Genomic DNA, 23,491 nt, shown 5'->3' with positions numbered 1-23,491 from the left:
GCAAAGAACTCTCTGAGGATCTGAAAAAAAGAATTGTTGCTCTACATAAAGATGGCGTAGGCTATAAGAAGATTGCCAAGACCCTGAAACTGAGCTGCAGCACGGTGGCCAACACCATACAGCGGTTTAACAGGACAGGTTCCACTCAGAACAGGCCTCGCCATGGTCGACCAAAGAAGTTGAGTGCACGTGCTCAGCATCATATCCAGAGGTTGTGTTTGGGAAATAGACGTATGAGTGCTGCCAGCATTGCTGCAGAGGTTGAAGGGGTGGGGGGTCAGTCTGTTAGTGCTCAGACCATATGCCGCACACTGCATCAAATTGGTCTGCATGGCTGTCGTCCCAGAAGGAAGCCTCTTCTAAAGATGATGCACAAGAACGCCCGCAAACAGTTTGCTGAAGACAAGCAGACTAAGGACTGGGGCTGCATGAGTGCTGCCGGCACTGGGGAGCTTCAGTTCATTGAGGGAACCATGAATGCCAACATGTACTGTGACATACTGAAGCAGAGCATGATCCCCTCCCTTCGGAGACTGGGCCGCAGGGCAGTATTCCAACATGATAACGACCCCACAACCTTGCTAAAGAAGCTGAGGGTAAAGGTGATGGACTGGCTAAGCATGTCTCCAGACCTAAACCCTATTGAGCATCTGTGGAGCATCCTCAAACGGAAGGTGGAGTAGTGCAAGATCTCTAACGTCCACCAGTCGTCATGGAGGAGTGGAAGAGGACTCCAGTGGCAACCTGTGAAGCTCTGGTGAACTCCATGCCCAAGAGGGTTAAGGCAGTGCTGGAAAATAATGGTGGCCACACAAAATATTGACACTTTGGGCCCAATTTGGACATTTTCACTTAGGGGTGTATTCACTTTTGTGGCCAGCGGTTTAGACATTAATGGCTGTGTGTCAAGTTATTTTGAGGGAACAGCAAATTTACACTGTTATACAAGCTGTACACTCACTACTTTACATTGTAGCAAAGTGTCATTTCTTCAGTGTTATCACATGAAAAGATATAATAAAATATTTACAAAAATGTGAGGGGTGTACTCACTTCTGTGAGATACTGTATATATATATATGTATATATATAATAACAACAGACATGTTGTTATATATAGATATTGTGTATATTAGAACAACAGAAATAAATTAAATGAGAAGCAAAACAAGGTAATTAGGAAACAATGGCACAATTATTTTTTTTGTATTGTTTATTGTTCTTTATCACAGGCAATAATAATAGTGCACTTTCATTTTTTTAATTATAACACAGACATTTATTTTCTCGTCATTTTTTTCCCTCCAATTTAATGACTTGCATTTCTTACGAAAAAAGTTCCTACTGTGCGCGATGGGGAAGAAAGAGTACAGCTTTACAATCTTAAGAGGAGTTATCAGTAATGACGACAAAGATAATCAATAATCATCAGGTGAATATAGAATGGATAAAGAATGAAGATATGAGTAATATTTTCTGTTTACAATGAAGAGATGGGGGGAGGGGTGAGCATACATTGGGGGCAGGCAGGGCGTATGTATATAATGAGAGAAGAGGGAGGGGGTGGTCTAAAGTATAATTCTATGATTGAGAGGCAGGAGCAGGACGAGGTATATAATGTATGGTAAATAAGTGAAGACTAATGATACATATGAAATGTGATACGTGTGCTGTATGTGTGAGGCGAGTAACAAAAACAGAATATCATTCAGTGCATAATGTGAAAGGGAGGAGAAGGAGGAGGAGGAGAGGACGGACACGTAGAGCAGGAGAGTGTCATGAACACAGAGAAAGTGTGTGGAGTGTATTTCACATTCACTCAGAGCTGGTGTCCAGACAGTCTGTATTTGCACACTCGCAGACTTACCCTGCCTGAGAACTAACAGAATTGAACATAGAACATCTTCAGGGTTTTGCTCTGGCATTTCCTCTGCCTCTGAAAGTGACCGGGCATGTTTGAGAGCGCACATGCTGACCATTTTGTATATGTGGATTTAAGGCATTTGGAGTGTACTAAAATAAGAATGTACCCCGTATTATATCTAACGAACGATGCACCTAAACATTCAAAAGTAGTGAAATATATTCAATGTGCTATGGAAAATCAATCCAGGATGATGCAGGAGCTGCTCGATGACTGAACCGTCCGAAGCTTTGTCTTCCGCTATGCTATTTTTGGGCAGGAGTGTATGTGATGGCTGCAGGGTGGTGGCAGAGGGAGGACCAGAGCAAAACCTCGCTTTGCATTTAGTGCTCCTTGCATCAGGAAAAGAGTGGACTGGAGGGAGGGATGGAGAGAGAGAGAGATTGGGAAAGAGAGAGAGAGAGAGAGAGAGAGAGAGAGAGGAGCATTATGGTCAGATTCTGGGCTTCAGGGCAGAGGCTCATTGGAGAGAGAGCTTTTAAGTGGATATTCAGGATCAGGTTCCCCCCATTCACAAATGTAATGAGCTAAAAAGCCCCACTGATCCTGAGTCTGCACTTAAAAGAGCACTTCACCGATTCCCGTGGGTGGGCGAGGAAAGGGACAACTTTGAATACAATTCTCTTTTTAGGACAGTGCATTCCAGTTTCAAAGTCCAGTTATCATTCATTTTGTTTCATATTGTCAGTTTTGAGAAGGAGAGTCTCTTGTGTCTGTCTGTCTGTGTCTGTGTGTGTGTGTGTGCGCGTGTATGTAAATGTGTGTAAATGTGTGAAAAAAGAATACTGCTCGCGTTTCGTACAAAGGGCTGGCCCGGTACGCACGAGTCCGAAACTTTGGGCTCTTGTCTGGGTAACATTCTCAAAGATGAAGAGCGAACACAGCGGGCCTTCTTCTCATTCCCTCTGTTTTGTTCCTCTGCTTCCATAAGGTTCACTTCAGTCTTTACGTCGTACATCCTGGAGGGTTTTGAAGTCTCTTCCCCGTGGGAGACGTCCAAGGCATGGAGTCATTGCTTGGATGATTTTTCAAAGTTGTTCTCCAGCTTTCTCCTTTGTGAGTTTGCTTCTTTTTTATTGAAAATGAAATGAAAATGAGATGGGTAAACTTAGGCTACTGAAATGGTTTTTAAAAGGACATTTGCAGCATTGTTATAAAATATTTGGGAACAGATACAAATAGGAGGTTTTCTGCCATTTTCTAAATTGCAAATTTTCCCACCCTTGTCATTTTGACTTTACCAGTCTCATCTCTAATCCAATAAATAAATAAATAAATAAATAAATACATACATAATAAATAAATATTCACTGAAATAAATATCTTTAAATAAATCAATTAAAATGTAAAATATTTCTGTTTTTTGACATTCATTTTGTTGATGGAAATATTTCACATCTCAGCTCAAAAATATAATATAAATATTGAAATGGAAAGCAAAAAAAAGAATTTTTGGACTTCTATTTATGATGGAAGTTCTACCAGGAATCACATGAGAAAATGGTGGAGGCTTTCGCATTTTTTCTCACGCTGTCTGTTTGTATGACACAAGGGAGTGACTGGCTATTTTGTTCCTCTTGTTCGGTCTCTGTGTGAACATGTCAGGAAATCTAGATGCTTGCTCAACCCTCTATGCCCTGCTTAGTGAGTGGGGTGGATCTGAGATACTTTCAGAACTGCGAAGACTTAAAACTAGCCAATTTTGCCAAATGTAGCTTCCAGTGGGCAGCTCTCCACTGCATATCTGACACTGACTGATTTTGGATCTACAACATTTCACAGAGTTCAAGATCTACAACACAAGCTTGAACAATCAGTGTTTAACACAGCCTATATCTTCAACACATAACATCTCACTAAAGGCATAATCCATCCTCAACTCATGAAGGTATAGTCACATAGGACTTGTGTTACAAACTTTAGATCGCCGTTCTAAAAATCCCTATTCTTTTCTCTACATAGTGTTCTAGAAATCCTTTTTGTGCTCCAAGTGGTAAGAATGAAGAACTTCCCACTTTTTCCCACAATGTTTGATTTTCTCTACCTCAAACAGCTCATTGTGATTTCCTGATGGATCATTGCTTATGATAATGATGATGATGATGATAATGAGGATGATGATAAGTTTTGGAGACATTCTTTCCTGTCCCACTTGGTGTTTGTTCCTCCTTGTATAGTTTGTTGCCATCCACCGGATGTCAATCTCCTTGTTTGTAGCATATGAAATAATTTATAGCTGGGGTTTATATTAAGCGATACATCTTGCTTCCATTTTTCAAATCCTTTGTTCCTAAAAAGGATAAGTGATCGTAATTTTTTTCGTCTGATGATTATTTGCATGTAAGAACACTTCCATGTGGATAGACTCCTGACTCTCCTATTGTCGCAGTTGGATCCCAGGGTTTCCGCTAGTGATGTGAAAATCAAGGCTGAGTATACCTGTTGTTGTGTACTGTGCAGATGGACTATGAGGGAGTCGTGTCTGGGGGGAATCAAGAGCGGGGTTTGTTCCCACCCGCTCGACAGCTTGTCTGATTAGTTCACTTAGGGTTGAGACTGAGTCCCATTTGAGGACAGGAGGCGAGTTTTATCCTTGCCAGACCCCTTTCTTTGTAGTACACTCGCACTACCACCAATACTGCTTCCTTCTCCTCGATCGCTGCGCTCTGCTCGCTCACCGCGATCACTTCCACCCTCCGAGCGACGAGAGTTCTGCCGGGTCGGTGTGCTGGGTGGGCGAGACGAAATCCCGTTTTTCTCATCTGGGAGAAGAAAAACAGAAAACATGAGGGTGGGGAATTAAAACATTTTTGTTAATTTAAATAAAATTACACTAAAAATCAAAAATAGATTTTGATACATGGAACATTATAAAATGTGAAACCTTCACATTTCACTATCATAAAAAAAGATCTATAATAAAAACAAACTAAAAATGGCAACAAATTAATTTTAGTTTTAGATTTTGATACATGGTATATTATAAAATGCAAAACCTTCACATTTTACAACTAATGTACACTAATAATCAGGGTGCACATAAGTTTTTCAGCCTGGTTCTCATGAGAGCACCAGGACATTTGGTTTGGTCCTCACAGTGCACATAGTGTGACCCATTAAATATAGCTATTTAAAAAACAAAAATTAATTATAGTGATAACAATATAATTGCACTTTATTTATTTAGTTTTTTTTAAATAATAATAATAAACAAAATAAAGTGTGATAATGCTATTATATTTTCAAAATAAAAAGATTATATTAAATAAAAATACAATTGTTTTATAGAAAGCTTACAAATAAAATGCTAATATTTATTCATTTTCAAACTTAAAATCAGCAAGGTTTTATTTTGGCGGGTTGCCGGCAAGTAAGCATTTGTGCTGCTGGGTTAATCTTATACAGTATTACAGTTTGTTGATTTAAAATGTTAATTGTGCATTAACAGCTGTCAACCGCAGTATGCAAATGAGTGGTCTGAATTTATTTATACAGCACATTTTTAATTTTGTTCACGTATGCGCATATGTGCACCCCTGTAAATAATACAAAAAAATATAATAAGATTAAATGTGACAAAAACTAAATTAAAATGAATTAAAATATATTACATTTAATTTATTGTGTATCATTATATGTTTTTGGGTGGAAGTGTAGCGTGTCACATTCACCTGCAAGCGCCTGCACAGAGGGCTGGTCGTGTGTACTGAGAAGCTGAGCTTGAATGGTCTCGACCACTCTTTTAAACCTGCGACTAGGACCTGAAAAATATCAATATCGTCACATCTGCAGAAATGACAGCATGTACAGACTCATGACACTGGCTCTCTCATCTTTTTAAATACCTGATAATAGGGTGAAGGTGACACTGTAGATGCCAGTCTCCCTCCTTCCCTCCCTTTCTCTCTCTTTCTCCCTCTCTCGTTCTCTCTCTCCCTCAGAGAAGGCGATGTCAACCTGAAATTTGACAGGTTTCTGGAAGACAGACGGACCTCCGGAGGACTTGTACTCCGCCCGGAAACTTGTCTGAGAGATGACACTGTGACTCAGGGAGGGAATCTAGAGGAGAGCAGAGATGTACATCAAAGTTTAAATCTTCAAAAGAGAATGAACAAAGCTTATTTGAAGTGAAGAGGAAGCTGAAGAGGAAAAGGAAAGGAAACACCTAAGATATTAAAATTATACTAACTGATAGAAAGGCATGGACAATATCAGCCTTGATTGAGCTTAGTGGTTTGTCTCTGATCACCACAAAAATTTGCTCTTCCCTCTCCAGACTGATGAAATTTCCAAACCACGACTTCTTTGCCAGCCTATAGAAAAAGATGAAAATATATGCAGATAAATACATAAAATATATAGTACACATTATTGTTACTGTTTCATGGCTCTCATTCTACACAGAATACACATGAGGTACTTTTTAACATTATGAATGGATTGTTTGGTTATATAAGTATGTTCTCTTTGAAAATACAGAGTATTCTCATCTGCCTTCATTCCTAGAACTGTACACATTCAGGGAAAAGTAGCCAGATATGCTGAAAAATCTTCAGAACAAACACTAAATCATAGGAGCAGGTTTTTGCTGTTGCAACATTGAACGTCTGACACATAGCATACGGAAAATGCATCAGTGTTAAAATTCATTAACTGTTTTAATGTTATGGCTGATAACCAATAAATGACTAATATTAAAATTCTACTTTGTGTAAATGATTAAAAAATTAAAACCAGTGGTTTTAAATGCTCCAAGTGAATTTAAGTAACACATTATAACGTATAATGTAATGTCAGTGTTATAGTATATAATAGTACATATAGTATATTTTCATTTAAGGTTTTTTTTACATTTAACTTTTTCATCTAATATATTTTTAATTTTATTTCACCTTTATTTTTTTATTTATTTTATACTAAATAATTGTTTGTTTTAAAGGTTAACATGAAGGTAGTGGTGAAGGTAATCCAAAGGTAAAAATAATATATATATAGTATTTTTACCTTTGGATTACCATCACCATTATCTTCATGTTAACCTTTAAAACAGTTATTTAGATATATAGATATATATACAGTAGTGGTGGGCATAGATTAATTTTTTTAATCTAGATTAATCTCACTGTAATCTTGGAATTAATCTAGATTAAAATGGCTCATTTGAATTCTGCCAAGTAGATAAGTAAACAACTAGCAGTCATCAAGAATTTAATATTGATAATAACATTGAAGACATTGTATGATTATTCCTTAAAGATAAGGTTTTAATAGTTTTAGTAGTAGTAGCCTATTATGTTCTGCCCAATGTCTTCAAGTGAAACCGAACTTTTATTTTGACAGGTTGCCGTGAGGATAGTTTTTCTCAAATGAAACGCTCGAATGCTCATGAAGTGACTCTCAGAGCAGTTCTGGAGATGTTGTTCATGTATTTATGTCCTCATTTAATGAGACGGCAGACGTTATCGCCGCAAGCGTCACGCGGTCTTCTGTATGAGTAGTGAACAAACCCGTGCGTCTGCGCCATACATTAACACAGAGACACACAGAAGTCATATTTAAATAGACGTTTTGCTACTTAATATTTACAAATAGGAGTGGGAGTGTGTTCACTTGTGTGTGCGCTTACGTTTGTTTGTGTGTGTGTGTGTGTGTGTGTGCGAACCGGGGCGGAACTCCGCTGTGCGCGCGATACAGAGAGCGCGACCATGTAAGGTAGAGACAGAAATGACTTGCCGATTTCCATTGGGAAGCTTCTTAAAAATAAATTTTCCCTGAAGCAAACCCTGCGGCTTCATAGCTGCATCCATGTTAGCACGCATACACACAGGTTCGAAGACTCGTTCTCGCCCCCTACAGTGCAATTCGGCTAGGTATACATCCGCGCTAAAATATCAAGGTGAAAGTCATCATAGCTTGCGTAGTATAGACCCAGCTCCCAACCCAACTTTGAGAATAGATTAACGGCGATATTTTTTTTATCGCCCGATAAGAGTCTCACGTTAACGCAGCACGTTAACGCCGATAACGGCCCACCACTAATATACAGATAGACATATATAAATAATATATATATATTATCAATATGTATGTACATATAGAGAGAGATATCGATACGTGTGTGTGTGTGTGTGTGTGTATACATACATATATATACAAACACACACACACACCTATATACTACTGTGCAAAAGTCTTAGGCCATAAGTATTTTCACCAACAACAAAAAAAAAATGGTTTTAAGCCAATTATTTCTATTTTTGCTGTAATGTGTCAGAGGGAAGTATCAGTTTATATTCTTTTTGCAGTTACTTGTAATAATCCAGTGAGATTTTTGTTTGCACAAGGAGTCTGACAGCAGCCATTGCTCCACACAGAGATCTGATCTGATCATCATCCAGTCTGTCTGGAATCACATGAAGAAACAGAACAAACTGACACAGATTAAATCCAGAAGAACTGTGGGAACGTCTCCAAGACCCTTGAAGAAACCTACCTGCAAAGCTACCTGACAAACTATAGGCAAGTGTAAAAAGGATGTAAGCGGTTTTAAACACAAAGGGTGGTTACTCTTTTAGTTAATAGGTTAATTGATAAAATCTATTTATGAAAGCATCATCACTTTACAGCATTTTTACACAAGTGCCTAAAACTTTTAACAGTGCTTTGCAGGTAGGTCTCTTGAAGCATCTTGGAGACGTTGCCACAGTTCTTCTGGATTTAGTCTGTCTCAGTTTGTTCTGTTTCTTCGTGTCATTCCAGACAGACTGACGATGATGGTGAGATCAGATCTGTTGTCAGACTCCTTGTACAAACAAAAATCTCACTGGATTATTACAATTAATGACAAAATGAAAGTTTGGAAATGTAAACTGATATTTCCTACTGACACACTATGGCAAAAGATAGAAATAACTGGTTTAAAATAATTTTTTGTTGGTGAACATACTAATGGACATACTAAGACTTTTCCACAGTAGTATATCTATCTATCTATCTATCTATATCTATATATATAAAATAAAAAATATATAAAAAAATACTGATTTATTCCTCTAGATACTTACTCTGGGCTGGACTCTGGAGTTAAACTGGACATATCTTCTGACGTAGGAACTATTGAAACAAATAAAAAAAAAATGTTACAATGACATTTAGCTCAGTTACAGCAATACGAAGGCGATGCTCCTCTCACCCTGTAGCCTTCGGCGGTGGAAGCGTGGTGAACCCAGCAGGTTGTTCTTGAAGGAGTTGAGGCGAGTCCTCCAGTGGGCTGAACTACTGGCAGCCATTCCACCACTTCCCCCAGGACTGGAGGGCGGGGTTAGGGACATGGAACCACCGCCCACACCACCACCTCCTTCAGCTCGTGAGGAGGAAGAAGAAGAGGAGGAGGAGGGCGGGGTGGGAGGGGGGTGCTGGGGGTGGTGCACAGGGGTCCCCAGAGGGGTGGGGAGTGGGGAGCCCTGTGGGGTGACCTGCGACACATGGGCAGAGTTAGGATAGATGGTCTTAGTGACAGACTTCAGGACAGAAGGAGCAGGGAAGAAAAAGCGAGGGATGGGGGACAAGAGCGGAGAGGGGGAGGGCGAAGGAGACGGAGGAGTCTGCAGGGGGAGGGACTTCATAGACTGCAGGTGGGGACGGTCAGAGGCTGCTTTTGACGGTAGGGTCTGAGTTTTTTGGTCAGGCACGCGTTGGGACACCCGGGGTGTGGTGGAACTTCCTGCTTTGGGGTCTTTGGACTGGGTGGTGGAAGCAGAGGTGACTTCAGTTTGGCTGAAAGTGAAAACTGGGCTCTGACAGGTAGGAAGAGAAAGGACAGAAGGATGGAGAGGGAAAGAGGAATGGAGAGATGGACACAGCAATGATCATGAGCGTTAATGAAAGATATGGTATATGATTATTAACATTAGAATTAAACTGAGAAGAGTTAGGAAAATGATGCAAAGCTCTTTCGAGAAGCACGTGAAATCTAGTATCAATTAGTAAACGATTGTTAGGTCGTTAATTAAGGTGCAAAATGCAAGTTAAAACAAGCTTAACATTTGTGTGTGTGTTTGGTGTGGATAATGACTCCAGTATGAGGACAGTATGAGATAGATGAACATAAAAAGAGCAACTGAATCCAGTTCAGCTTTGCTATTCATAGCACAATATCAAAAACAAACACGATACCTTTCACCATTGCAAAATGAGCTCTACATAGTAGTATTTTACTTCTAATCCATTATCAGTTAAAGGTGTGGAGTCACTTACTCGAGGGCTGCTGAGGGGACTGGATGAGAGGCCGGTTGAAGCTCCGCTAACTGACCGAGACCTAGAAGAACACCAGGACATATCAATCAAACATCCCGTTATGTTCATGGATATGTTCGTTATCTTAGATCAGGGGTAGGCAATGTCGGTCCTGGAGTGCCAATGTCCTGCAGAGTTTAGCTACAAGCCTGAAAAACCCTCACCTGCCTGTAGCCCTAGTAATTCTGAAGACCTTGATTAGCTTGTTCAGGTGTGTTTGATTAGGGTTGGAGCTAAACTCTGCAGGACAGCGCCACTCCAGGACTGACGTTGCCTATCCCTGTCTTAGATATACTCACCTCTAGTGTGAGTAAAAGGGTAACACTTTAGAATAATGGTCCGTTGTTAACAAGTAACTATGCAGGAAGTAATAGGTAGTACTACATTAACACTTAACTTAATACTATTAACTGATAGAGAAGCAAGATTAACTAATCAGTAAGTAGTAGCAAATTTAGGAGAAAGGTAGTTCCTTATTAGATATTTGATACTTATTAAATAAAAATCTCCTCATTGAGAACTACTTGTGAATTATGACCAATTAATAAAGAATAACCAATTAATTACTAATCACAACAGTAACGTCTTAAAAGTGAACAATTGGGTTCTTTGTGGAAACTAATTTATGAATATGATATCCCCCCAAATAATTCGGCTACAGTTTGAAATTTTGACTTCTACTCTTACCAAAGGATGGATGTTCTCTGTTTATTTCAATCAAAAACAGAATAATAATAAAAATAATTCATTTAAAAATGTTAATAATTAGGAAGTGATTGAATTAGTTAACATGAGCTCTAGTTTGTGTCAGTTCAGTATGCCTCCGACTCCAAAAGACCTACCTTTAGTGACAGTAGGCTGGGGAGGACTTTTCTTGAATATAAATAATGATGTTCTCTTGACAAAAGCAATTTACATCCTTAATGAAGGCATCGACTGCATTTATATTGTGTTAAGCACAAAACTGCAGATTCCAGATTACAGTGTCTGGTAAAATATCACTAGTGCCTCACACAAATGTATGAATGTACACTATGTGTCAGATTTAAATATGTTGGTTTCACTTTATTTTGATGGTCCCTTTAACAAATTCTGTTGACTATAAGTAATGTTGCACCTACATTTCTACTAACTCTCATTAGAGTGTTAGTAGTGTATTAGTTGACTGGTAGGGTTAGGGTTAGATTAAGTTGACACGTTCTTGCAAAGTTACTTATAGTCAGTAGAATATCTGTTGGGAGACCAACACAATAAGGAGTTAGTAGATATGAAGCAGACAGTCTACTAACACTCTTATGAGAGTTTGTTGACATGTAGTTGCAACATTACTTAGTGTCAACAGAATGTTCAAAAGGGACCATCAAAATAAAGTGTTAAATAACTTATTAAATTACTTAGTAATTACTGAGTGGTTAAGGTGTTTTTCACTTTAAAATAATGGTCCAGATCACTAGTTTTCCTGCAGGCTGACAAGGTTTGAGAGGGGTTAAAGTATTTTTCACTTCAAAGCTAAAGTGCTACTAAGGAACTACTAGTGATCTGGACCATGTGAAAAACATGTTAACCTCTCAGTAGTTACTCACACATAAATTAATAAGTTATGTAATGTTTTATATCTGACACATGATACAGTCATACATTTGTGTGAAGCACTAGTGATATTTTACCAGTAAGTCATTTGGAGTGGGATACATATTGAACTGACATAAAACAGAGTTCATAATTGTGAACTAATTCAATCATGAGCTTGTCAGCATCACTTCCTAATTATTAACATTTTTAAGTGAATTATCGTTTTTCTTATTATTCTGTTTTTGATTGAAATAAACAGAGAACATCCATCCTTTGGTAAGAGTAGTGGTCACAATTTCAAACTGTAGCCGAATTATTTGGGGGATATCATATTCATAAATTAGTTTCCACAAAGAACCCAATTGCTCACTTTTAAGACGTTACTGTTGTGATTAGTAATTAATTGGTTATTCTTTATTAATTGGTCATAGTTCGCAAGTAGTACTCAATGAGGAGATTTTTATTTAATAATTATCACATATCTAATAAGGAACTACCTTTGTCCTAAAATTGTTACTTACTGCTTAGTTGATCTTGTTTCTCTATTAGTTAATAGTATTAAGTTGAGTGTTAATGTAGTACTACCTATTACTTCCTGCATAGTTACTTGTCAACAACGGACCATTATTCTAAAGTGTTACCAGTAAAAGTCGTAGTGGGGAATTCACTAATTGCACCAACTTATAGAGCCGTCTATCTGCATGCTCTACTCTGTGGTTGTGGACATATTTTTGATCATTTGGTCATCATTTGATGAATTAGGAATATTTTACATGGTATGCAGCAACCGCAAGTTCATTTTGAATATGAGAGACGGGGGACAGCAACGGCTTGCATTCACAAGAGTCCAGGTGCTTTGTCGTACTAGCTAGCAGCGCACTGTGGAAGATTAAAACGTTTTTTTCAACTGCTGTGTGTTACTGACCAACCAAAATTTAGCTTAATCACAACCGTCATTTAGCTCTTACGTGGTCAAAAAACAACACGGAGGAGTAATACTCAACAACATGTGAGATAATACTCGCTGTTGCTGATTTCTCTGAGCTCTATGACGTCTAAATGTAACACATGCATTTGATTTTTAATTTTTTCAATTTTGTTTTATTAGCTTTCACTTAGATACAGCAAAAAAATGCAATACCTATACATTAATTGCCTCTGGTAAAGAATGTTTTCACTTGCAAGTACAAGTGCTACCTGTTTGTAAATATAAGAGAAACCTGCTGTGTACCATGTAAAATTCCTTTTCACTGCTGCCAATGATTAATGATCAATAGAACATGCATACAAACATTTCTTTTCAATTAAATTATGAGAGGCAAACAGCTTTTTTGTGGATAAGCTGCATCTAAAATGAGTCTAGCTTACATAGAAAAAATAAATAAATGCACAAGAGCGCATGGTTAAATGTGCAATATTTAATAGTAAAAACATTTTTGTGCTCAAATAGGCCTATCACACCACAGTTGTGCAACTCATCAGTGAATTTACCCACTTTTTTATCTGGATTTTTTTGAAAGGCACTTGAAGTTGAACAGAGGACACGTATGGTACATCAAGCTTGACTTTCAGATGAAGGTTAATACAAAGTTATCAAACAGTTGGCATGTACCTCTGGCTATGTGCAGAGGTATCCAGTGCTCTGCGGGGAGGTGTTGGAGAGCCCTGCTCTGTCACACTCAGTACCTCCAGACTCTTTCTCTCCGGCCGACAGCGCCCATGACGGGTCAACATGGGCGAGTCCACCCGCTTACGGGGAGGATCTGATCACACAACCACAACAACACACATACACCCACTGTAACACAAACATCTACTGTGTGCTCTTCACATTACAAACCTTACTATATCCATGATGGAATCTAAGGTTTGTTTTATATATACAGTATATACAGTATATATATATATATAAAACTATATAAAAAATCTTCAACTGCAATGCAGCACAGATTATCTGTATTACAGTGTTAGAAGGGAAATTAGCATAGAAGCTGAAAAAGAAGTCCTTTTCAATGTCTTGATGAGAGACAGAAAGCTTCTAAGCAATAGGGTAAATTGTACCTGGATACAACATGTGCTGTATGAGAGACAAATCATGGCATGACAGTGAAATGATGGACTAACATATTAGGGTTGCACATTTTAGTCAAAAAATATGATCGCAATTCTTTTCTCAAATCTTGGCAATATTCTGTCAGATGTGCACTGGGATACAATAAACATTTAACATCTTACAGTTTGTTGCAGCTTAGATTTTGAAGCAAAGGGACTAAAAATTACATTGAAATAAATTGTAAAAAACTACAAGATTATAAGCTTTTTTCCAAATTGTCTCATTTAAAGAGGCATCAAAATGACCAATTCAGAACTATTTCAGTGATACTGAGTGAAAAAACAAAAAAACAAAAATTAAATTCTCTTCATTTTCACGTTGTACCTGAAACATAAAGGGGACTCAAATCTCTTTAGTCTACTTCAGTTGATACTGTCTCAGTCCACTTTACATTCATACTGTTGTTTTTGGAACTGATCAATGTGAATAATAATAATAATTGTAATTATTATTGTTACTAGCTTATTTTTAAAGACAATAGCAATTATTTTAATGTGTTTCACTGGTAATATATTTCCATCCTAATTTCTTTACTTTCACATGTTAAATCCTCAAGCTTTTCTTTTCATGGAAAACTGCTTGTAATGTTTAAATTTACATGAATATAAAAAGTGTTGCTGTTCTCAGTGCACATTATAAGCGACTTTTTGCTTTTTTTTTTTTTTAAAGTGAATTCATTTTGATTATTTCAATTAATTGTGTATCCCTATCAGGGAGAGGCATACCTTACAAACAATAAGCCTCTTAATAAACAAAATATATGCAAGTAAATGGAAACTGCCAAAAATCATGTCAGCATCTATGCCAGATTGATACCTTTTGACTCATTTGTTCTGTATACATGAGGAAGTCCCTTTCTGATATAACCTGCAGCACCTGCTCTCACACTCGCTACACTACCCTAACAACCACATGCTACGACTTCCCTGTCGACCTCCTAATGATGATGATTCTTCACCTTGAAGTCTCTTTTTAGTCCTGGTCTGGTCTTGATCTGTTTATTTTGGGGAACAAGCCCTCAATATGTTACATTTACAAATCACTGACGTTTGCCTCAGGGCCCTTAAATAAAACTGGCTTACTTTCAGGCCTAAAGCACCAGCATGATTTCTAGGTTACCAGCTATTCTCATGGTGTTCAGTGACTAGCTTTGAACATGACAGCAACACACACAGGCCTGAACTGCAAAAGCTCACTCACCAATATCATTTCTGGGTGGAAGATGTTCATCTTCATAACTAGGGTAGCGCTCCTTTCTGTCCAACAGAAGATAGTAAATCAACTTCTCCTGGTTTTCTCTGGGAAAGGAGAGATGCAAGTCAGAAGACCAAAATGACTTTCATTGTATTGACAGAAGCATTCTTCAAAATATCTTCTTTTGGGTTTCACAGAAGAAAGTAAGTCATGCATGAGTGGAATGAGTAAAATAATTTTTTTGAGTGAACCATCCGTATGAAGTACAAATCCTTGAGTTTGTGCACTATTCTTTTCTGAATTACAGGCTGAGATGTCTTGAGCACACAGACAGAAGTTCAGACTCACTCTTCACACTGCAGGTCTCTGGTGAGCTTGACACGGTCTCTGAAGCAGCCCAGGGAGTGCATGCTCTCCAGAACATCAGGGTCCAAATCTGTAAGAGACAGAATCCTCTTCACACACACGCGCCTCGGGGGTGGCTGCTCTGGACACGGCTCGTTCCTTCCCCCTCTGAGACACAGACACACAGACACACAAGCAAGTGATTGAGGAGTGTACATTGTGGGCATTACACGCAACAACATAAAATAATAAACACTTTTAATAGAATAGTTCTGTGTAAGACAGAAGGTGAATTTTGCACTGCACAGTGACCATATCTGTCAAGTTCCAAAAAAGACAAAGAAAAGACCATAAAAGTGGTTCTTATGATGCATAGGCTATATTCCAGATCTTCAGGTGACATATGATAGCTTTGTGTGAAGAGCAGACCCAAGTTTAAGTTATTTCTGACGTTTGATGACGTTGATGATGATATTTGGCTGCACTCCAGACTGGATGGCAAGATGTTCCTTTAAAAGCAACATTCAGTCTGATTGTTGCACAAAACAAGCTTGACAAGCTTTTTGGAGCTCGACAGACATACTATAAACTGTTGATGTACAAAAAAGTGCCGCTCAAATATTTTTCAAATTCTCCTTTTGTGCTCCATGGACAAAAATAACAGCATACAGGTTTGAAATGGCATGACAGTCAGTAAACAATTGTCTTTTTTGTACTATTCAAGGCACCTCACATGATACTTACTGATACCAGGGGTGCTTTTGTATTTCTTCCAACTGAGAAAAGAAAAAAACAAGAATTAGCATAAACATTCCTTGGCAATACACTAAGTTAATACTTTTATTCAGCAAGATGCATTAAATTGATTAAAAGTGACAGTAAAATATTTATATTGTTTATGATGTGTACTTTTTTATTAAATGATGTTCTTTTGAATCCTGTTCAACAAAAATGTATCACTATTTCCACAAAAATATTAAGCAGTAATGTTTCTTTAAATACCAAATCAGCATAAAAGAATGATTTCTGAAGGACCATGTGACACTGAAGACTAGAGTAATGACATTTTATTAAATTACATTACAAAATATATTCAAATACAAAACAATTACTTGAAATTGTAATATTATTTCACAAAATAACTGTATTCACTGTATTATTGATCAAATAAATGCAGCCTCTTAACAACCCCAACACTTTGAACGGTAGTGTATATGCAATTTCTATACAAAAAGAGGTGCCTTGTGTGCGTGTTGCATACCGTGAAGCGTTTCTCAGGGTTGACCTCAATCATGCCACGGAGGAGAGCCTGGCAGTCTGGAGGAATGAAGTGAGGCATGTGAAATACTCCACTCTTCACCTTCTCCAACAGCTGACGCAGGTTATCATGGTCAAAGGGCAACGCTCCCTGTGAGGTGAGATGTTACAATTCACACACATTTCTGAGTGCAACTGAGAGCATTAAGTCTTCAATATCCCCACAGTCAATGGCAAATTTAAGACAGAAAACACTTATTTTCCAGCCATTTAATTTTTAATAATGCATGCAAGGAAGGTATTAAAAGTGGGGAAAATGTCGGAAATGACCAATATAAGATGCAGCAAGCTTCTTACCACCAACAGAGCAAAGAGAATAACTCCACAGCTCCACACATCTGCCCGACGTCCATCGTATTTCTCTCCCTGTGAATAAAAAAAACACTAAGTACAGATAAGCACTGGCTGTTTTATACAATATGAATCTATGAGACTTATACGTTAAAACATATGGTGCTTTTGCTCTAAGAGCTTTGTCCTTACCCTGATGACCTCAGGACATGCATAATGGGGTGATCTGCAGATACACAATATAGAGCATTAATACTTCATCTTCATTAATACAGTATTAAAAGCACACAAACACAAACTACTGACCCACAGCTGGTCTCCAGCAGACTGTCCCCAACCTGTAGGGAGGCCATGCCAAAGTCAGCAATCCTGATATTATTCTTCTCATCCAGCAGGAGGTTTTCAGGCTTAAGATCTCTGTGGCTGAAAAAAAAAAAATGTAATGACAACACTGCAATATATTTTTGCATATTGCAATATTTTTCCATACGTAAATGAAACCATAATTATTTTACAGAGTGAGAATAACCTATTTTTCTGTTGCATACCCTGCAGAACATGTAACAAGAATAAATCACAAGTTTTGTAACACATTTACACATGCTTTACTTTCGTTTTGTTTTTTGTTTTTTTCAAATCTATCATCACAAAGATTCAAAAGTGTGGGGTTGGTAAGATTTGTTAAATGTTTTTGAAAGAAGTCTCTTAACATGCTCACCATGGCTGCATTTATTTGATCAAAAATACAGTAGAAACGGTAATATTGAAAAATATTATTACAAATTAAATTGTTTTCTATTTTAATCTATTCTAAAATGTAATTTATTCCTGTGATGGCAAAGCTGAATTTTCAGCATCATTACTTCAGTGTCACATGATCCTTCAGAAATGTGAAATCATTCTAATAAAATGATTTGATGCTCAAAAAACATTTCTTATCAATGTTGAAAACAGATGTCCTGCTTAATATTTTTGTGTAAACCATTATATATTTTTCCGGATTCTTTGATGAACAAAAAGTTCAAAAGAACAGCATTTATCTGAAGTAGACACATTGTATAAGACTATAAATAGCCTTTGATCAATTTAATGCACCCTTACTGAATAAAAGTATTAATTTCCTATATATATATATATATATATAAAAAAAAAAAAACTTACTGACCCCAAATTTGTGAAGGGTAGAGTACCTGTGTGTACATATAGAGTGACCCATATATGGAAATAATGCAAGTCAGCTCGGGCTTCATAACTTTTCATCCCAACTCACATCCACATACTCTTAAAGTTACAATACTTGCTACAAGACTGCTGATTATGCACAAATATTATGAGAAAATATGCCTGTAAAAGAATGTGTGTGCAGCACATTAAATAAAAAAGTAAAAAGAGACATCTACCATATAGAGTGACTGTGACAGAAGTCCAGAGCAGATATGATTTGTCTGAAGAACTTTCGAGCCTCTTTAGGGGTCAATCTGCCTTTCTTTACCAGGTAGTCAAACAGCTCCCCACCAGATACATGTTCCAGCACTAGATACCTGAGAGAATGAGAAAGACATTTATGAAAGAAATGATAGATGCACATGAAATGTTACACACAACCACACCTCCAGAGAATGCAGGATGTAATAAGTCTAGACAAGACAAGACAAGGCCAGACATGCTTCAGATGTGTGGAGATACAGAGCAGTACTTACAGATATTTGTTATTCTCGTACACATCATACAGTTTTAGGACATGAGGGTGCTCTATTAGTTTAAGAATAGCTATCTCTCTCTCCACCTGCAGAAACGGGGAGAGCGAGGAACATTGAATGAGAGTTGAAAAGGAAAAAGGAACAACTTTGATGTAGGAAATAACCAAGTAAAGATGATCACTTTCAATTACAAGTGAACTAATATAGTCAATATATTAACAAGATTCTGACAATCAACAGTAGACACGGACAAAAATGGCTTAGCACAGAACATTAGGGCAGATGCAGCATATACTGTGGTTAATAAAGCATTTGGAGTTATGCAGCTGCTGTGTTAATGAGGAGTTACTGTAAATAAGAAAATGCTGCGTAAGCAGGAGGTGACTGAGAAAAACTACAACTTTTAGGCATTTCCGTTGTAAATTCATTGTATGCAAAACTTACTTTCATAAGAACAGACTCTGATAGCTTTTCTCTGTTAACTATCTTTATGGCCACCTTCTGTCCTGTGATACAATGAACTCCTAACTTCACCAGACCTGCAGGAGGAACACAGATGGTCATTCTTCATAGAAGCATCTTACAGTTTTTTTCAACTGCTTACACACTAAATCTTTACTTGTCACACAATTTCTGAAACCTGAGACTCAAACAGCAGAAGCACACACCAAATCTGCAAAACCAGACACTAATTCTCGGCCTCTGAATCACTGTTTTCAGTTTCATAAAACACAACACACAATTCTCTATGTAACACACAAATCTAACAGGAATTAATATTATGGCAGAGGTGTTTGCAAATGTTTGCTTTAGAGTTGTGTTTGTGATATTTTGAATGCAGTGCTTCATTTTGCAAGAGATGCGAGGCATTTTGCATTTTGTGCGTGCAATTCTTGGATTTGTGTGTAAAGTTTTGAAAAAAAGAGGCAAAGTTCTGAAAATGTGTGGAAGCAGTTGAAAAAAAACTGTAAAAGTGGACAACATTAAAATCCAGATGACATGCGCTTGTAAAAACTGAAAAGTAGGCAACATTTGTCTGCGACATTCATGCAGCACAATTTTAAGTAATCAATTCCCATTTACAAACCATTACACCTGAAAAGAGCAGCACTACCAAAAACACTACTGACTTATGCACACTCCAAAAAATAACATAAAAACACCAGTACATACTGCTCATATAGACAGTCACATAAATCGTTAATGGACACCCTCTTTCACTTGCCAAAAAACAGTCTACTTCTTAATGTATGTAGATCTATATCATTCTTGTCAACATTCATATCCTATTTACAGTGTACTGACAAACAAGATCTTAGTGGCCTTTGCATTCAGAACAGATCGGTGGCAAGCCATTAAACTAACTAGCATCTAGGTTTACAGTACATTTGTTAATTGCTAGCAATCTAATAGTGATAGGAATTATTTTAAATTTTACTTTTTACACTAGTATACTTCAGATACTCATTTCTTTGCTAGTTTTACCTGTTTCATTGCTACTGGTAACAAACGCCAAACCTGATATTGCCAAGTGCAACGTGTTCCTGGGTCAACATTGTGATTAACCAATCAGATTTCAAGAACCAGTTTATAATTTTTGTGAAGTTTAGGATTATAATCAGTGTTTGGTGCGTGTACATCAGTGTAATTCATCTATCAGTTCCTCAGATTTTAGGGATTACTCATGGGTAAGGTTAGGTTTAGGTGTAGGAATATGGTTAAGATTATATTTTTGGATTAAAATGTTGTTCCAGGGTCAACAAAATATGTTGACCCAGGAACACGTTGCACTTGGCAATATCAGGTTGTGCGGTAACAAACTGCAATTTGTTGCAAATTCATCTTAAGTTACTGGTATCAAGTCAAGTTTTCCTAGTACTTAATGATTAGACACTAGTACCTCGTATGTATTTAAGCTGTTACTTGTTTAATTGAACTGAGCTGAGCCTACACCCTACAAAAAAAATTGTATCTAGTGAAAAAAAGAAATGTTACAACAGTTTGGGTAGTAACTAGTTTTCCATAAATATGCACTAATATCAAATAAAACTGCGAGAATAGATATAACTTTTTGAAAAGTAACTGAACAGTTAAAACGCTAATAGGTACCAGGCACAATGGAATGTGAAAGGTGTGGAATTCCTTTAGAATTTAAACCCAAAAATGTTCAATGTGTTACAAGTAACAATGATCTGTCTCTAATGGGACAGCAAAAGAGTAAGTAGCATTAACTAGCAACCTTAAATAATTAAATAGATATGCCTAGGGAAAGTACTAGCATCTTTCAGTAATGAAACCCTGAATTTTGTAATGAAAATTTAGTAATGAAACGGACACAAGTCACAATTGGATAACGAATACAAGTACTACTAGTAGCATAAATAGAAAGAAATAAATGGGGGGGGGGGAAACAGCTTGCAATCACATTCAAGCTTTGAAACAGCGCGAATGAATCACTGCCACTCATGACTCAAAAATAAAACGCCAGAAAATGAAATAATCTTCCTCCCTCAAACACTGCCCTTACACTTGTCACTTGCCTGCGTGCCTCATTACATTTCATCAGCTGAAGCACACACATTAACCGCTTTGCTTATTGCCGAAACAACCTTTCAATAGATTAATTCTTTAATGAGACGCGCGAAGTAGAGCAGAATTTATTCCAATGCATTAACCAAAGAGGAAATGCTCTTACCTGTCTGGCCCTTCCCCAGCGTCTTCTCCAGCCGGTAGGGCCCGACGTACTGAGCTGCCTGACTCCCCGACAACTCCTTACTGGACATTTCGTTCGACCGCGATTCTGTGTCACAATATAAAGGGGGTAAATCAGTGTATTCTCACAATGTATCCACTGGCGTCTGTCCTGCTCACGCAATAGCTCCGCCGTACAGACATCACAGACGGCGAGCGATGACACAGGGATGCTGAGGCGTGAAGTCAGTGCCGTGGCCTACTCCCAAACATCTGCCGCGTCTCCTTAAACTTCGTGGAAACGGATCGGTAACATCTTCCGTTCGAAAATATCAAAAGTGAGCAGAGAAATGCGTGGCCAGCCGAGCCTATACGCCAAACTGTAGCTGTTATTGCGCTTTACACGGCCTGTGGTTGCAGCTGCTGGAAGAATGATGAGGGGACACGATTAAATCTGTCAGTATATGGGCCGATACTATATGACTAGATCAGATAATAGCTGCGAACGACAGTGCAATGATTATGAATATTGAAGACAGATAAATATAACGGGAGCATTAGGTAGCCTGGTTCAGTCATCGGTTTATTTTCGCCGGTATATCTTATCTTTAAAATAAATATGCATGTAGCCTCTCGTTATTGTCAAACTGCAAGTGACCTATTTATTAATTAAAAACTTGGCCACATTGATTCCGCGAAAGAACCGCACATCCGGTTTGTGACACCTTACGCGTATTATTCGGTGTCTCTTTTCTTTTGTCACTGACTCTTCAAAGTGTTTCGCTTTGTTTTCATAAATGTTTGGATGTGAAGGATGAGCGTCCCGTGCCTGATATAAACTACGGTATCTTCCAGGCCTCACATCCGGAAATATGGGAGACTTGTACGGGAGAAAACAGCCACCCTTTCGCGAAAGAAAGCCTCGGCGTCTTCCGTCACATGAATCCGTCAATCAATTAATCCAAGTGTGCATTGCGCTATTGCAAGCTATAGTGTTTGCGCAGAAATCCCTGGCTTTATTCGCGCGGAACACATTCCTGGTCAAAAAGCAAGCATCTTTAACTAGCGTAGGAGCCTCCTCTCCCTCTCCTCTCCCCTCCCTCGCGCTCGCTCGCGCTGGCTATGTGCAGTACATCACAGCATCTCCTCGCGCTCTCCTCCCGTCGCCTCGGATACCGCGCGCGGAGTCATCCTCTCGGGCCGCCTGGCTTTAATCCGTTCGCTTCTCTTGCCTTGTGGCCAAGAGGATAGCAGTCCCTCTGTCAGCGGGGCCTTTCTCTGTTTTTTAGCTCTCACTCTCCCTGTATTGCTTCTCCCCATCCGACACGAGCAGCATCAGCATCCGGGTTCTGCGCTGCTTGCGTCCCCTCCCTCACGCGATTCCCACTGAACATGCTCGTCATAGCCCCCCACCCCACTTCCGCCCCTCACATTATTATTGAACCCATTCCGCGCATTATTGTCATTGGGCAGCATCTGTCAATTTTTGATAAATGCTGTACATATTTTCTGATAATTTGTTATAATATTTATGGACTAGCTGTCCCATCTAGGCTACATTATCGATTTTAGAAAGAAGGAAAAAAAACAGTCACAGGCTTGCAGGAATATCCATTTTGATGGGCCCAGTTGGGTTTTTGCATAGTAGTTTTTAGTAGTCATTTTACATTTCCAAGTATGCATTTAGCAGACTTTAACAGTTTTTTTTTTTTCAGCTGCTTCCACACATTTTCAAAACTGTACACACAAATCCAAGAATTGCATGCACAAAATGCAGAATGCCTCACATCTCTTGCAAAATGAAACACTGCATTCAAAATTTCACAAACATTTGCAAACACCTTTGCCCTAATATTACAGTTTTTTTCAACTGCTTACACACAGTTTCTGAAGCCTGACACTCAAACAGCAGAAGCACACACCAAATCTGCAAAACCAAACACTAATTCTCGGCCTTTGACTCAGTTTTCAATTTCATAAAATACTTTTTGCAAAACACAACACACAATTCTCTATGTAACACACAAAAATCTAACAGGAATTAATATT

The 23,491-nt window shown here is 38.2% G+C and overlaps 1 protein-coding gene across 2 annotated transcripts; it reads right to left on the bottom strand.

Moving 5' to 3' along the window:
* Window positions 1-1,207: 1,207 nt before the first annotated feature.
* On the bottom strand, window positions 1,208-22,796 carry brsk1b (BR serine/threonine kinase 1b). 2 transcript variants are annotated; one of them, XM_058771429.1, is made up of 20 exons: window positions 22,272-22,796; window positions 21,447-21,551; window positions 19,196-19,290; window positions 18,752-18,837; window positions 18,452-18,592; window positions 17,358-17,474; window positions 17,244-17,277; window positions 17,058-17,126; window positions 16,705-16,851; window positions 16,188-16,219; window positions 15,447-15,611; window positions 15,105-15,202; window positions 13,404-13,554; window positions 10,181-10,241; window positions 9,117-9,720; window positions 8,989-9,037; window positions 6,114-6,237; window positions 5,770-5,983; window positions 5,596-5,685; window positions 1,208-4,686 (listed from the first exon to the last, which is right to left on the bottom strand). In XM_058771429.1, exons 2-20 carry the CDS (start codon window positions 21,532-21,534, stop codon window positions 4,469-4,471), a joined length of 2,583 nt encoding a protein of 860 aa, XP_058627412.1. In that variant the 5' UTR covers window positions 21,535-21,551; window positions 22,272-22,796; the 3' UTR covers window positions 1,208-4,468. The 2 variants fall into 2 exon arrangements, with proteins under 2 accessions (XP_058627412.1, XP_058627413.1); XM_058771430.1 differs by having other exon boundaries at window positions 9,117-9,399; window positions 21,447-22,796.
* Between the last annotated feature and the right edge of the window lie 695 nt (window positions 22,797-23,491).

Source organism: Onychostoma macrolepis, chromosome 03 (assembly GCF_012432095.1).
Source record: "Onychostoma macrolepis isolate SWU-2019 chromosome 03, ASM1243209v1, whole genome shotgun sequence".
Lineage (NCBI taxonomy): Eukaryota > Metazoa > Chordata > Actinopteri > Cypriniformes > Cyprinidae > Onychostoma > Onychostoma macrolepis.
The sequence above is the reverse complement of the archived record's forward strand: the minus strand, read 5'-3'. Positions and strand labels throughout refer to the sequence as shown.